Source organism: Homarus americanus, unplaced genomic scaffold (genome assembly GCF_018991925.1).
Source record: "Homarus americanus isolate GMGI-L3 unplaced genomic scaffold, GMGI_Hamer_2.0 scaffold30314, whole genome shotgun sequence".
Lineage (NCBI taxonomy): Eukaryota > Metazoa > Arthropoda > Malacostraca > Decapoda > Nephropidae > Homarus > Homarus americanus.
The window spans coordinates 47,900-61,639 of record NW_024725341.1 but is presented as its reverse complement, the minus strand read 5'-3'; the positions used below and the strand labels follow the sequence as shown (position 1 = coordinate 61,639).

At 41.8% G+C, this 13,740-nt stretch overlaps 1 protein-coding gene across 1 annotated transcript in view; it reads left to right on the top strand.

Annotated features, from left to right (window-relative positions):
* Positions 1-13,124, top strand: part of LOC121864796 (ubiquitin thioesterase OTU1-like) — a gene marked incomplete at its 3' end in the record, with an annotated part of 90,995 nt that extends 77,871 nt beyond the window's left edge. Inside the window, exon 3 of the mRNA XM_042363962.1 lies at positions 12,950-13,124. Within this exon, the coding sequence (XP_042219896.1) occupies positions 12,950-13,124 (175 nt within the window). The remainder of the gene's footprint in view (positions 1-12,949) is intronic.
* Positions 13,125-13,740: the final 616 nt, after the last annotated feature.

The window sequence follows — 13,740 nt, the reverse complement described above, 5'->3', positions numbered from 1 at the left end:
AGCGTCATATTTTTTCATGGCCTCTCCTGACGTCAAGTCCATTTTTCCCACTGTAAACCATTTCACCCTTATGCACGGTTGACAGCATCTGTACAGAACTCTTATCTTGCCAGCGTATTGCAAGCATCTTGTCTGCTTGCTTCAGCTGGATCTCTCCTCATGCAGGCTTACCAGTAAGCACAGACCAGTGTTTCCTGTTCCTTCGTACAGTCCCACAAGAACAGGTGTCATGTTCAACTAGGAACTTGGCCAGGGCAGGAGAGGTATAATAATTGTCTGTGTAGAGGACGTGATTCCCTCCAAAGTAACGGTCCATAGGTTTCTTGACAACAGCGCCGGAGCAACCATGTGGGTCATCCTTGGGTATGTCTACGTCACTTGCTGTGTAAACAACGAGATCTAAGACATACCCAGTATCGCAGTCAACAGCACAAAGAACTTGATCCCAAAGCGATGTCGTTTGGAGGGAATGTATTGTCTAAAAACAACACGTCCTCTGAAAAGCGCCAGAGACTCGTCCACCACTACGTTTTGAAAGGGTCTGAAGAACTTCATAAACCGCTCCTTCAGCAAAGTAAAAACTTCTCTTATTTTCCATAGTCTGTCACCAGCCACAGGAATGTTGTTATCTATGAAGTGTAGATAATGTATGATGGAGACAAACATGTCTCTGGACATGAATTTTGCAAACAATGGAGTTGCTGTGATGTCACCAGGAGATATCCAGTACTCCTGAAGTACTGTGCGTGTTTTCTCGTATGTGCCACAGGGCATCAGTAATGCAAAAAAACACAAACAGTTCGGAAACACCAACATCACTCCATCGACACACGTGCGGCGAGGGGCCAGAGCTGGGGTCAACATCACACGTTTACTGATAAAATTTATTTGTCTCGTCACACAGTAAGTCCATGATTGCACCATCAAAGAACACACAAAAATAGTCCATCTCACGTGATTCCTCTGTACAAGGAAAATCAGGAGTAATTCCACCTAATGATCGTTTGAAATCAGGGATGTCAGGTTGAAAATTACTGCCATCAGACCAATCAAAGGTATCCATTGTCCCTTGTCTGAGCCGTAAGCACACAGCGGGGATACATCGTTCTGGGTGGGCTTTGCTGCCAGCGTCTTGCTCATCCTCACTTGCTTCTAATACAGTGGAGGCTTCATTTACGCGGTCAATTGAACCCGTGGAGGCCCGCATAAAATGAGAAACGCGTAAATGAAATAACAGAACATATGGTATTAATTGAAATAGAGACTGGGCCGACCCCCAAATTCCACTTTTTCCAACACAATACCTACGTTGTAGTAAAAAATAACATCTTAATTTTATGAGGGTATGCACACACAATTAATATTTAAGAGAAATACAGTTGCTGGTTAATGTCCGTTCAAATAATGGACTCACCCTCCCCCCCGTCTTCCCACGCTCACTTTCTCTTCCCTCTCTGAGAAATGTTTGGGTGAAAACAGTAGGCTTACATTTTTAGTAATAAATAATACCTCAGACTAAAGTTAGGATAATATAATCGCTGGATTCCTTGCAAGACAAGGAATATTTTGAATATAAACGTCATATATTTTGCACAAAAGAAAATTTTTTTGCTCTTTCTAATCAAAATTCTTAAATTAGATCTAAAATTTGTATGTCTAATGCAAATTTGATGATGTTTATATTTAAAATAATCACAATCTTATAAGAATTCTAGCAATGTAAATTATATTCTGTCCGGGTAATTTGTATGAATTTTTTGAGCTAAAACAAATATCTTCAGTAAATAAACAAATTATACTTCACCACCGTAAATGATGAAATTTACTGCGTAATTAAAACATTTCATTTTGGCAGGTGCTGCGTAAATGACAAAACGCGTAAACAAAAGCCGCGTAAATGCAGACTGTACTGTACATCTAACTCGATGTTATCATCAGGGTCACTGGGCATATAATCACTACCTTCCTCACCACTTTCACCAGATTACAGCACTCACATCAAATAATTCTTTCCTTATCTGGCTATCATCCAACCCACGGCGACGACACTTGATTGGAGTGGAAGATGAGGGGCGACCCTCCATGACGACTGGAGAATGGTTGCTGACTGCTCTGAGCCCACTCACGCTCCCCTACTTGTGCCAGGACAGATAAATAGTCATGCTGGAACCTGTTAACTCGCGATGGGCATTCAAACAGTGGTGTGAAAAGGCGCGCGTTCTGGAACGTCACCCAGGGCGTGCTGGTCCAGCGTTCCAGAACGTCAAGTGGGGCGTAAGTAAAGGTTAATTAATAATATATAATGGATGTCCCTCGAAATCGAAGATGGCCAGCCCTAGGGTCACCTAGGAGTGAATTTGTTTTTGGCAGGGGTGCCAAACATGCGGCCCAATACCCTTTTACATGCAGTCCATGGCCCACTGGCTACTCCAGCTGCACCTTGAGCAACTAAGAGCCTAAGACTGTAGCACTTGAAGTAAAAAGTTAAGACTATTTGTATAGGATAATAATCTTTTGGTCTATTGCTTCTCTCTACTATATTGATTCTGTTCAAAGGCAAAAGCTTGTAAGATGTTTTGTGAATCTCGGTCCAGTACGTATCTGATGCTTGAGCGACAGCCTGCTAAATGCATTAATAGCCCTTTGACTAGTGGGGGTTTCCCTCAGCTGAATAAAATTGTCTGGTGTTTGCTAGCAATTAGAGATAGTTTTAATTGGTAATTGTGGTTCTCAGCATGCTACTGTACAAGTTGTGAGACGGGCCCACCAATGGCCGCATACCGTTATTAGATGTGATAGCTCTGATGCGGCAGGCTCTCGCTTGGGCAGTCATACGGGTATTCTGTATAGTCGCTCAAGGCAGTTGGAGCATTGCAAATACAGTATTACCCCGCTTTACGCGGTTTCACTTTCCGCGATTTCTCATTTACGAGGTGCCTCGCCAGAACCGAACTTTCACTTTCCGCGGTGCATCTACTCATATACACGGGAAGCAGCGCGGGCAGGATGCGCACAAGGTCGCCCAGTCATCAAAACATTACCAAGTTCTTCACCCGCCACCCACCACAGCCAGCCTAAGTCAGTGATAGTGATAGTGAGGATATGGACTTATATGGACTTTGAGGGGTTTGACAAAGAGGCCCTGCAAGCCTCTGTGGTGGATAGTGATACAATTGATACAAATGATACAGGTGAGGGCCAATAATCTGCCCTCTGCCTCAGAACCAACCCCCCATCCCTGTGTGCCCAGCCATCTTTTCTACTAATGTAAGTGTTAAAAAAACTAATATTATTGATATTTCTCTTAATTATTAATTGTGAGTGCATTAGGGGGCAGTGAAATTTTGCTCAAAGCTGCACTCTTCAGGCATTGTTCCTTATACATATCTAAGACTCCATGCCAAATTTGAAGCTGATATGTCGAGGTTTAGTCTGCTGCATTTTCTACTGAAATTTTTAAATTTACCTACAGTACTAGCCAAACAGCCGCTGTGGCGGTGCAATGTTCTGTTCAGTGTTTATCAACTTTTTTTTCATATCTCTTATTTCATTTAAGTTGTCTTGTTGCAGATGAGTATGGTGCTATGTCTATATTGATTATCAGCCTTTTCTCATTTCATTATGTCATCATGGTTGAGCCTGGCAATGAATATCTCACACATGTGACTCCCAAGACTGGACACGGAAAGCAGATTGCCAAAACTATTCACGAGTTTCTGGTGGAGAAAAATCTAACCCAGCAGCCCATTGTGTGTGTTGGTTGTGATGGAACCAATGTAAATGTAGGATCAGAAAATGGAGTCATTCATCATCTTGAAATGTTACTTGGTCACCTGCTCCATTATTTCATATGTCAGCTTCACGGAAATGAGCTGCCTTTCCGCGCAGTTTTTTATCACTATGATGGTAAACCAAGTGGTCCTGAGCATTGGCGTGGTCCGATTGGAAAGCAGATCAAGGAGTCTTTGTCTGAGCTTCCAGTTGTCACCTTCCAGCCAGTCAGTTTCCCTGATTTCCCTGTGTTTAATGATGAAGTGGAGAAAGATCTGTCCTGGGATCAGAAATACCTGTATAGGATTTGTAAAGGAGTTATCACAGGTGTTGTTGAAGATGACTTGGCTGCTATTGAGCCAGGTCCTCCCTGTGTGTCAAGGTGGAACACCTTATGGAGTAGAATCCTCAGGCTGTATGTAGCAACATCAAGACCCAGCCATGAGTTGAAAAGAATTGTCATTACAATAATAAAGTTCAGTGCTCCAATGTGGTTTTACATCAAGATACACCCTTACGTAACACACGGCTCAAGGAACGTATTCCAGTCCCTGCTATATATGAAACACCTGAATAGTGAGGAGGAGACGATAGTGAAAAAGGCTGTCCAGAGAAATGCATACTTCGCCCACACAGATCAATTTCTTCTTGGTATGTGTGCAGATGAGGACATGACTGTTAGAGAAAAAGCTGTCTCAATGATAAGAAAAATTAGAGAGGAGAATCAGCAAAAGGAAGAATGCACTGGCAGATCTGAAGAGGAGGAGGAAGATTCTGATGCTGCTGTTGACGAGAATTTGTTAAACTATACTGATGAGGAGGGTAAAGATGGAGATGGGAATGAGGATGTGCCTCCTGTAGTCAACATGAGAAAGGTGGTGACTCAGAAACTAAAGTGGCAAGCAAAAAACTATCATTCCATGATTAACTGGAGGAATGAACTCAAGACTGAGCCTCCTTACATTGCTTCTCTGTCAAATCTACAGGTTAATGACATTCTTGAGACACCATTAGTGGTGCCCAAGTGGCCAAACAGCACTCAGGCGGTCGAGAGAGGCATAAAAGTGATGACTGAAGCTTGCACTGAAGTGACGGGATACGAATCGAGAGATGGATATATTAGGCAAAGATTATTGTCTAGGAAAATGATGCCAAGGTTCCGCACAAAAAAGAATTTTAATATGAACTTGTAATGATTTTCTATACGGTGTACCTGTAAAATAACATGTGAATTAAATCGATGTCACCCATGTTAAATTTTTCATTATCCTGGAAAACATTAAATGACACCTAATTTTTGGTATACACTAAAAGTTGACAAAAAGTCATTCGCGATGCGGCAGGGTAAGTATGCATGAAATGGCATGAAATTTTGCACAAGTGTTTGTTACAGCCATACAAACGATGCCTGAAAAGTGCAGCCTGCAACTCAAATAAAAGTGTTTTTTCCCTGCCCCCTAGAGTGCATACCATCATAAAATTAAGATGTAATTTTTACTACAACGTAGGTATTGTGTCTGAAAAAGTGGAGTTTGGGGGTCGGGCCAGTCTCTATTGGAATTAATCCCATATGTTCTGTTGTTCACTTTACGCGGTTTTCACTTTCCGCGGTACCCTGTGGGTTCAATTGACCGCGTAAATCGGGGTACTACTGTTTCGGAAATAGTGTCCATTGTTTTTACCTTTGAGGCCATAATCATGTTATTAAATAAAATAACAAGTAATGACGAGCGTCGGGTGGTACAGGCAAAGTGGATAATCTTGTACTTTTTTGTTGAAGTGATTGGAAAACTGACATGTTTGATTTGTAAGCAACAAGTAGCTGTAGCCAAAAATTACAATGTTCGAAGGCATTATAACACTAACCATGCTCGAAGTATAATAAATATACAGTGATACCTTGCTTTACGCTTTACGCGGGAAACGCGTAAAGTGAACAACAGAACATATGGGATTGATTGAAATAGAGACTGGGCCGACCCCCAAACTCCACTTTTTCCTGACACAATACGTACGTTTTAGTAAAAATAACATCTTAACTTTATGATGGTATGCACACACACATAATATAGAAGAGAAATATCAATAAGAGAATAATATACTGTAGATTAGGCTAGAAAAAATCAAGGTTAGGTTTAACACTTACGTTAGTAGAAGAGATGGGTCGGCGTACGAGAATGGAGGCTGGTTCCTAGGCAGAGGGCAGGCTACTGGCCCTCAGGTGAGTCACCATCACTGTCATCCACACTTATCAGGGCCTCCCTGACAAATCCCTCAAAGTCACTATCATTGTCTCTGTCTCTGTCACTATCACTGGCTTGGGCTTGCTGTGGTGGGTTGCGGGCGAAGAACTCGGTAAAGCTTTGTTGACGGCTAGTGTTGATGTTGTCGTGATACACCTTGATGTAGGGGTCCATAATCTGTAACAGCTGGGTAGTGAAGACTTCATACCGGTTATCGTCAGGGTCATCGGAAAGGAGGAGCTTCAGTTTCTCTACACACTCGATGGCACCCCTTACATTACTGTGGGATAAGTGGCGTTCTTCTTGGGATGATGCACCACCTGCCTCTTCACTGACGTCATCATCATCTATCATCTCGTCGGCAGTCACATCAGGATCCCTTATCACCTCCATAATGTCATCGTTGGTGGTCTCAGAGAAGCCTTTAGCTGTAACACTCTGCGCAGCTTCTCTGGCAAGGTCTACTGCTACTGCAACAGTCTGAACCTCACCAGTCACAGATTGACTCTGCCTCCCACCTGGGATACCTAGCAACACATGCCTCCATGCGTGACAAACTGTTGCTACAGACAGCTGATCCCATGCCTCCACCAAGAAGTCCACAGCTTTCTTGATGTTGAATTTCCTCCAAAAGTGTTTCACAAGTACTTCTTGCTCTGCCAACTGTTGTTCCTCATCATCTTCGCTCTTGCTATCGGTGTCACACAGGTTACGCAACTCATCCTTGGTGTTGGTATAGTCGTTCAGGAGATTAAACTTCTTTTCAGAGAATGCAGCTTTCACATTGCACATTAATTCTTGGTCCATGGGCTGGATTAATGACGTAGTGTTGGGAGGAAGAAAGACCACTTTTACGTTGGGGTGACGATCCAACAGTAGGGGCGAGTGTCCTGGTGTGTTGCCAAGCAGCAACAAAATCTTGAATGGAACATTCTGTTGCTCACAGAATTTCTTCATGTCGGGAAGGGGAACAGTCATCAAACCAAGAGAGAGACAGAGTAGAGAACATCCACGCCTTACGTGCGGTCAGCCAGTGGACATTTAGCTTGGTCATGTTCATGTTCTTGTAGGCGTGCGGCTTGCGTGCTGTGTCGATCACCGATAACTTGAGCTTACAGGTACCGGAGGCATTGGTGGTAAACAGGACGGTGATGTGCTCCTTCTGCAACTTCCGGCCCCGACACTTGCTGGCAGTCTTGACAACGAAGGTCTTGGAAGGTAGCTTTTTTCCAAAAGAGACCAGATTCGTGCATGTTGAACACCTGGTCGTCGGTGTACTGTCCTTCCTCCATAATCTCACGTGAAAACGGAGGAAAATCCCTAGCCGCAACACGGTCAGCACTAGCTTCTTCATCACCAATGTTAATGTTGGTGATCTTGTTCCTCATCTTAAACCTCTGCAACCACCCAGAGGAAGCATTCAAGGGTTTGGGCTCTGCAATTCCCATCTTACATGACACTGCTGCGTACAGTTCACATGCGTACTCCTGAACTGAGCGCGTGTCGACCGCCATGTTCCGTCTTGCCTGACGAATCAAGTAGCTCACAAGTAATTTCTCCGTCTTGAGAAGCGCCTTGTTGTGGCAATACTTGATCATAGAAGCACCTGTAGACTTTGTGATGTTCATGTGTTCTTGTATCTTGGCGGCATCCTTCTTGATTGTCCAGATCGTAGATTCATTCACACCATGCTGGCGCGACAAATCAACCTGTCTTGTTCCTTTCTCCAACTCTTGGATGATCTTGTATTTAATTTCGTAGCTTAGGGCACGTCGTATCTTCTTTGGCTTAGGGCGGCTGGGTCCAGGTAATGCAAGGTTTCTGTGTGGTGGTGGTGGTCCTGTGGCAGCCATTCTTATGGAACAATAGATACCGATATACACGGTGTAGCCGGGAGGGGTGTAACTGACGCGGGTAGGTTAACGGGCTTCATCGCTCCCGCGGCGGGGCACGTCATATAACATTAAACCAATCACAGCTAGCGGGGGAGGGAGGTAAGGATGCTTGGCCCAATCACTGTCCGATACGTAATATGACGTCACCGATCACGCAACAAAGACATACACTACGCAACCTACTCGCACTGCTTACCCAACATGGCGGGATGGCGGGAGAGATGGCGGGAGGTTTGAATCAAAAAATGGCGCGGCGCGAGATGACCGCCAGCCGCTCTCCGCGTAAAAGAGTACATGCACCGCGTAAAGTGAACATTCCGGGTCTGGCAGGGTACCGCGTAAACATGGAATCACGTAAAAAAAAACGCGTAAATCGGGGTAATACTGTAGTGGCAAGGTACGTGAAGACAAAGTTAATGAGTTAGTGCAATCATTGGAAAAACAGCAGTCAGTATTTTAGAGTGTTCATCAAGTCAGTGATGCTGCAGCTAAGGCAAGTTCCAGGATTGCCCATGAAATAACGGTGTCATCGAAGCCATTTTATGAAGGTAACTTCATAAAGAAATGTGCAGTATATTGATAGCTTCAGAAGATATTTGCCCAGAAAAACATCAAGCATTTGCAAATATTAGCCTCTGAAGAAGATGCAAAGAAAATTAATTAATTATCAGAGAATATTAATGGTCAACTCAAAGACAAAGTGAAGAACTTTACTGCATTTTCTATTGCAATTGATGAAAGTACCGATATAACTGATGCAGCACAACTTGCAGCTTTTATATGTGGTGTGGATGAAAATATGTAGTTAACTGAAGAGTTTGTGGAACTGGCACCAATGAAAGGAACAACAACAGGTGATGACATCTTCACGAGCTTGGTAGGGGCACTGGATAAATTAGGTGTTGACTGGGTACAAACTGTGAGTCTGGTTACAGATGGAGCACTGCAAATGGTGGGTAGAAAAGCTGGTGTGGCAACAAAATTAAAGGAAAAACTCCTAGCTGTGAACCCAAAACATTAATTTCATAATTTGCATTGCATTATACATAGAGAAGTGTTGTGCAGTAAAACATAAAAGATGGTTTATGTCATAGATGTCATTATAAAGACAGTAAACCTTGTATGAGTACGAGGTCTGAACCACAGACAGTTCAACTGCTTTTTGGAGAAAAATGAGAGCACACATGGACTGCCATATCACACTGATGTTCTCTGGTTAAGTCAGAGAGTCGTACTGAATCAATTTAATGAACTGTGTAGTGAAATACAGATGTTGATGGAACAGGAAGGAGAGGATGTGCATGAATTGAAAGATAATGATTAGGTTAAAATTCTAGCTTTCGTGGTGGATATTACAGAGCGCTTAAATTACCTGAACACAATGATGCAAGGACACAACAAATTGGTAACAGAGTTGTATGACTGCTATAAGCGCCTTCTGGACGTTTAAAGGTTAATCAGATTCTTCACGTTAAACTCGGACGTTATAATTCGGTCAAACCTGTTGAATACAATTCATTTTAGTATTTCAGATAAATTATACATAGGCAATCATACATAAATGCTTAATCCAATATATATTCACATAACAATCATAGGTATGTAATTAATCTAATCTTAACACTTATAATGAGTATTTAATTTGCCATATTTCTATGTTGTCACAATGATAACCGATGCAATCGACACAGTCTACCTGTGTAAACTTAAGTACAAATAAAACTTACGTGTTGAAAGTCTCAAGAGAAAACAGGTTAGGTGTTGTCTTTATGATGAGGATAGCTACAGTGCCAGTCCCTGCACAGCATCGCATGCCAGCCCTGGCTGGCCAAATTTGCTGGGTCAGGCGTTTATACACAAACAAGCTCCCCTTACTACCACCCAACACCTCAACCTCCTCTGGGTCTCTCCATCTCCACCATCTCAACACTCTATATACTGTATACGGGCAGGCACACCCAATAAACATGACATGACTTACAGCCAAACATAATGTTTGCTTATGTGTCATCCTACTCATTACTGCTTGCGGTAACAACTGCATTTGTGCCTTTGAGGTGAAACTGCAGCTTTTTGAAAGGCAACTTTCACATTTTCCGACCTTAAAGTCTCTGCAAGGCACACTTGAGCTTCATGTTGATACCAACAAAGAAAAGCTCTGCAACAAGATTGCAAGTTAAGGAATGAGTTCCAATAAAGATTTGCTGACTTTAAATACCTTGTGAAAGATTTTCCATTTTTCAGAACCCATTCTTTGTTAGTGTTAATGAGGTACCAGAACATCTTCAGTTAGAATTAATTGATCTCCAGTGTGATTCTGTTTTGAGGAATAAGTTTTAGAGTGTTGATGTTGGCACATTTTATCAATATGTGAGACCAAATTATCCCAGGATTAAGTGTTTTGCCTCAAAGTCTATGTCCATGTTTGGAAGTACATATGTCTGTGAACAGCTCTTTTTTGTAATGAACATTAACTTCCCTCTTATGGTTTCTTTCCCCCACTTTGTTCTCTAATTTATAGCCTCTTTGAGAACCGATCCATGGCAGTTGTTGTACAGGGATCGATCTCGCGCTCTTTCTCTACCAATAGTGGTGTCCCACAGGGTTCTGTTCTTTCACCTACTATCTTCCTTCTTTTTATCAATGATTTACTTCACACTACGACTAATTCTATCCATTCTTGCGCTGATGATTCTACTCTTCACTCTTCTTCAGATTTTCCCCTTCCCCCTAATTCTCAAACAAGATCTATTTACCTTGATGACACTGCCTCTGGATAATGAGTTCCCTAAAGGCTCTAATATGTTGATAGTATTGCTGAACATCATCAGTTTCTGCTGACAATTCAATGTACGAAATGAGATTATCAGTGGATTCTCGTCTTCCTCATCTTCACTATCTCTGCTGTTACCAATGAGAACTTCATCCGCTATTTCATCTTCTGTTAAGACTTGGTATCCAGGGTCACCCTCTGTGTCTTCTAGCCAGTTTCTGATGTCGTCTTCTGTGACATCATTTTCGCCCGCCCTCTGAAGGATACGATGAAAGTCCTTTGCCTCGAATCCTTCGAAATCATATTCTACCTCCACATTGTACAGAAGCTTTTTCCAAGCATTGGCTAGAGTGGTAGTCTTCAGTGCCTTCCATGAAGCTGCTAAGTTGAATATTGCAGACTTGAGGTTGTAGTTCTTGATGTTATTAACAGTTCTTTGTCCTCGTGTGTCTTCCGTAAGATCTTCATCTTCTTCTATAACCGCAAGAACTTCGTCCAGATATCTTCGTTGGTATATTCTCTTGCAGGCTACAATTATACCCTGATCCATTGGCTGGATCAGGGAGGTAACATTGGGTGGCAAGAACATGCATCTTATTTTACCATCATTACTGACAATCTTGTCAGCACCTGGGTGAGCAGGTGTGTTGTCCAAAATTAGTAGTGCCTTCACCTCAGCAGCAGGAAGTTTGAGGACATTATAACCGCCAATCAGGCGGTTAAAGGATAATTAGACTTGTGACGTCAAACTCGAACATTATAATTTGGTCAAATCTGTTGAATACAATTCATTTTAGTATTTAAACTAAATCATACATGACAATCATAGCTATGTAATTAGTCTAATCTTAACACTTACAATGAGTACTTAATTTGCCATATTTTAGGTTGTCACAATGTTAAACGATGCAATGGACATAGCCTACCTGTGTACACAATAAGTACTAGTTAAACTTACGTGTTGAAAGTCTCAAGAGAAACCAGGTTAGGTGTTGCCTCTGTGGTCTGAATAGCTACAGTGCCGATACCCTGCTGTCGCCTCCCCAACCCTCTCTCGATGGGTGAGGACTGCTGAGTCAGGTGATTATACACAAACAAGCTCCCTTACTACGACCCAACACCTCACCTCCTCTAGGTCTCTCATCTTCAACCATCTCAACACTCTACATACTGTATACGGGCAGGCACACCCAATAAACATGACATGACTTACAGCCAAACATAATGTTTGTTTATGTGTCATCCTACTCATTACTGCTTGCGGTAACAGACATCTTCTTGATATTTTTGAACCACAGGAATGAAATGCGAGAAAAATCACTCATTAAAGATTTGCATGTTGAACCACGATTTCTTGGAGTGGTAATAATGCACTGGTAGATGGTGCATCACGTCTTTCAAAATTCGCGGGCGTGATGATCTCCCCACCACCACTAACTTTAAACGGTGCATACCGTCTGTGTTCGCGCAACACAATGCCGAAAATTGTTCCTTACTTACTTTACGACCAGGTGAGGAGGCTTCATTCTTGAAAGCTTGGGTATTCCGGGGTAGGGACCGGGGGATTTTTCTGGCTTTAAGAAAGTCGTCTGGTTACCTGGAAATCTCTGCACCAATTTTTCCGGCTAACTTGGATATCACTGTACAGTACTGTATATGATATAATTTTAGGATGGGGAGTTTGACAGGCAAAGAGGACATTGGGCAGGCTATTGAGATTCTGGATGACCTGTGTTGGTAAATATTACAAATTATTTTTATTTCCATCCTTGTATTCAATATTTCTCCTCATATCAACATTATTATAAATATCTAATTATCATTGCTTAAAGCCTGAACAACAACCCGAAAAAACTATAAATAAGGAACTGGCTGGCACATTATATTAATCTTAAAATAAGGGTCCTCGTCTATTACTCTTTCAAGCATGTAAACCTATGATAATATGGTGAGAAAAAATTACATCTATCCTTCTCTTCCTTCTTTCATGAATTTCTGTACTTTCTTCAATCCTCTCTTTTTCTGATGAGCAATTTGCATCACATACCACCCTCCCCAACAAGTGGCTCTCCCCCAAATTAACACACCCCTCTCCACCCCATGTGACTTACCATGCAGACAGGACCACAGCCAGATGCAAAGGTTACTTGGTGGAGTGGATGATTACTTTTGACTGTGACTGTACAATATTCATTTCTTATTGGTATTCTTAATTTGTAACATTGTATGCTTATACTGTGTATGCATAATATAAACTTTTATTTCAGACTTGCATACCACAAGAATTGCTAACGATACCTAGTTGTGGTCCAGACATCCCAACACCTAGTGTCACAGATACAAAAGTGCCTTCACTTATGAACCAGAAAGGTATCCTTCTGAAGAAAATTGTTCCCTCAGACAACTCTTGCCTTTTTGCAAGTGTCTATTATCTTATTAATGGTAAGTACAGATGTGTATGTACAGTACAAGCATATTGTCTACCTAATCCTTTGTCAGTAACTTTAACCATACTGGGCAGCTTTCAGGAAGCCCTTCAGTTCTCAAACAAGAATTGCTTACATCACCCTAGGTGATTCTGTTAATCATGTAGATAGATCATTTACTATTTCCTTCCCTTAAAGGTCTGTCAAGACTCGTGACTATTCAACTGAATGCCAGTTTTTCCTTGGTACTCGTGTCCTCGGGGTTTATAATACATATCCCATTAAGTAGGTCTGGGTGATTTTGTGCATTGTTGGCCCACATTTAACCCAAAGTCACTCTTAATTTCACCCCTATTAAGTGTATATTCTAGAGACTAGTGTAAATGTAACATGAGTTGTATTATCCTCAGAATACAGTAAAGCCTCTGATAACAGTGGTTTGACCAACAACTTTTCATATTTAAGACCATAGATAATTTAGGACCCAATTCAATTTACATCCTTATTTCATTTGTATTTACAACCAAAATATAATTAAAAAAAAGTTAAATTTTCATATAAACAATAACTAAATCTTGATATGTATTACAGGTTGACAATCCCTTATCCGAAATCGTTGGAACCAGATGCAT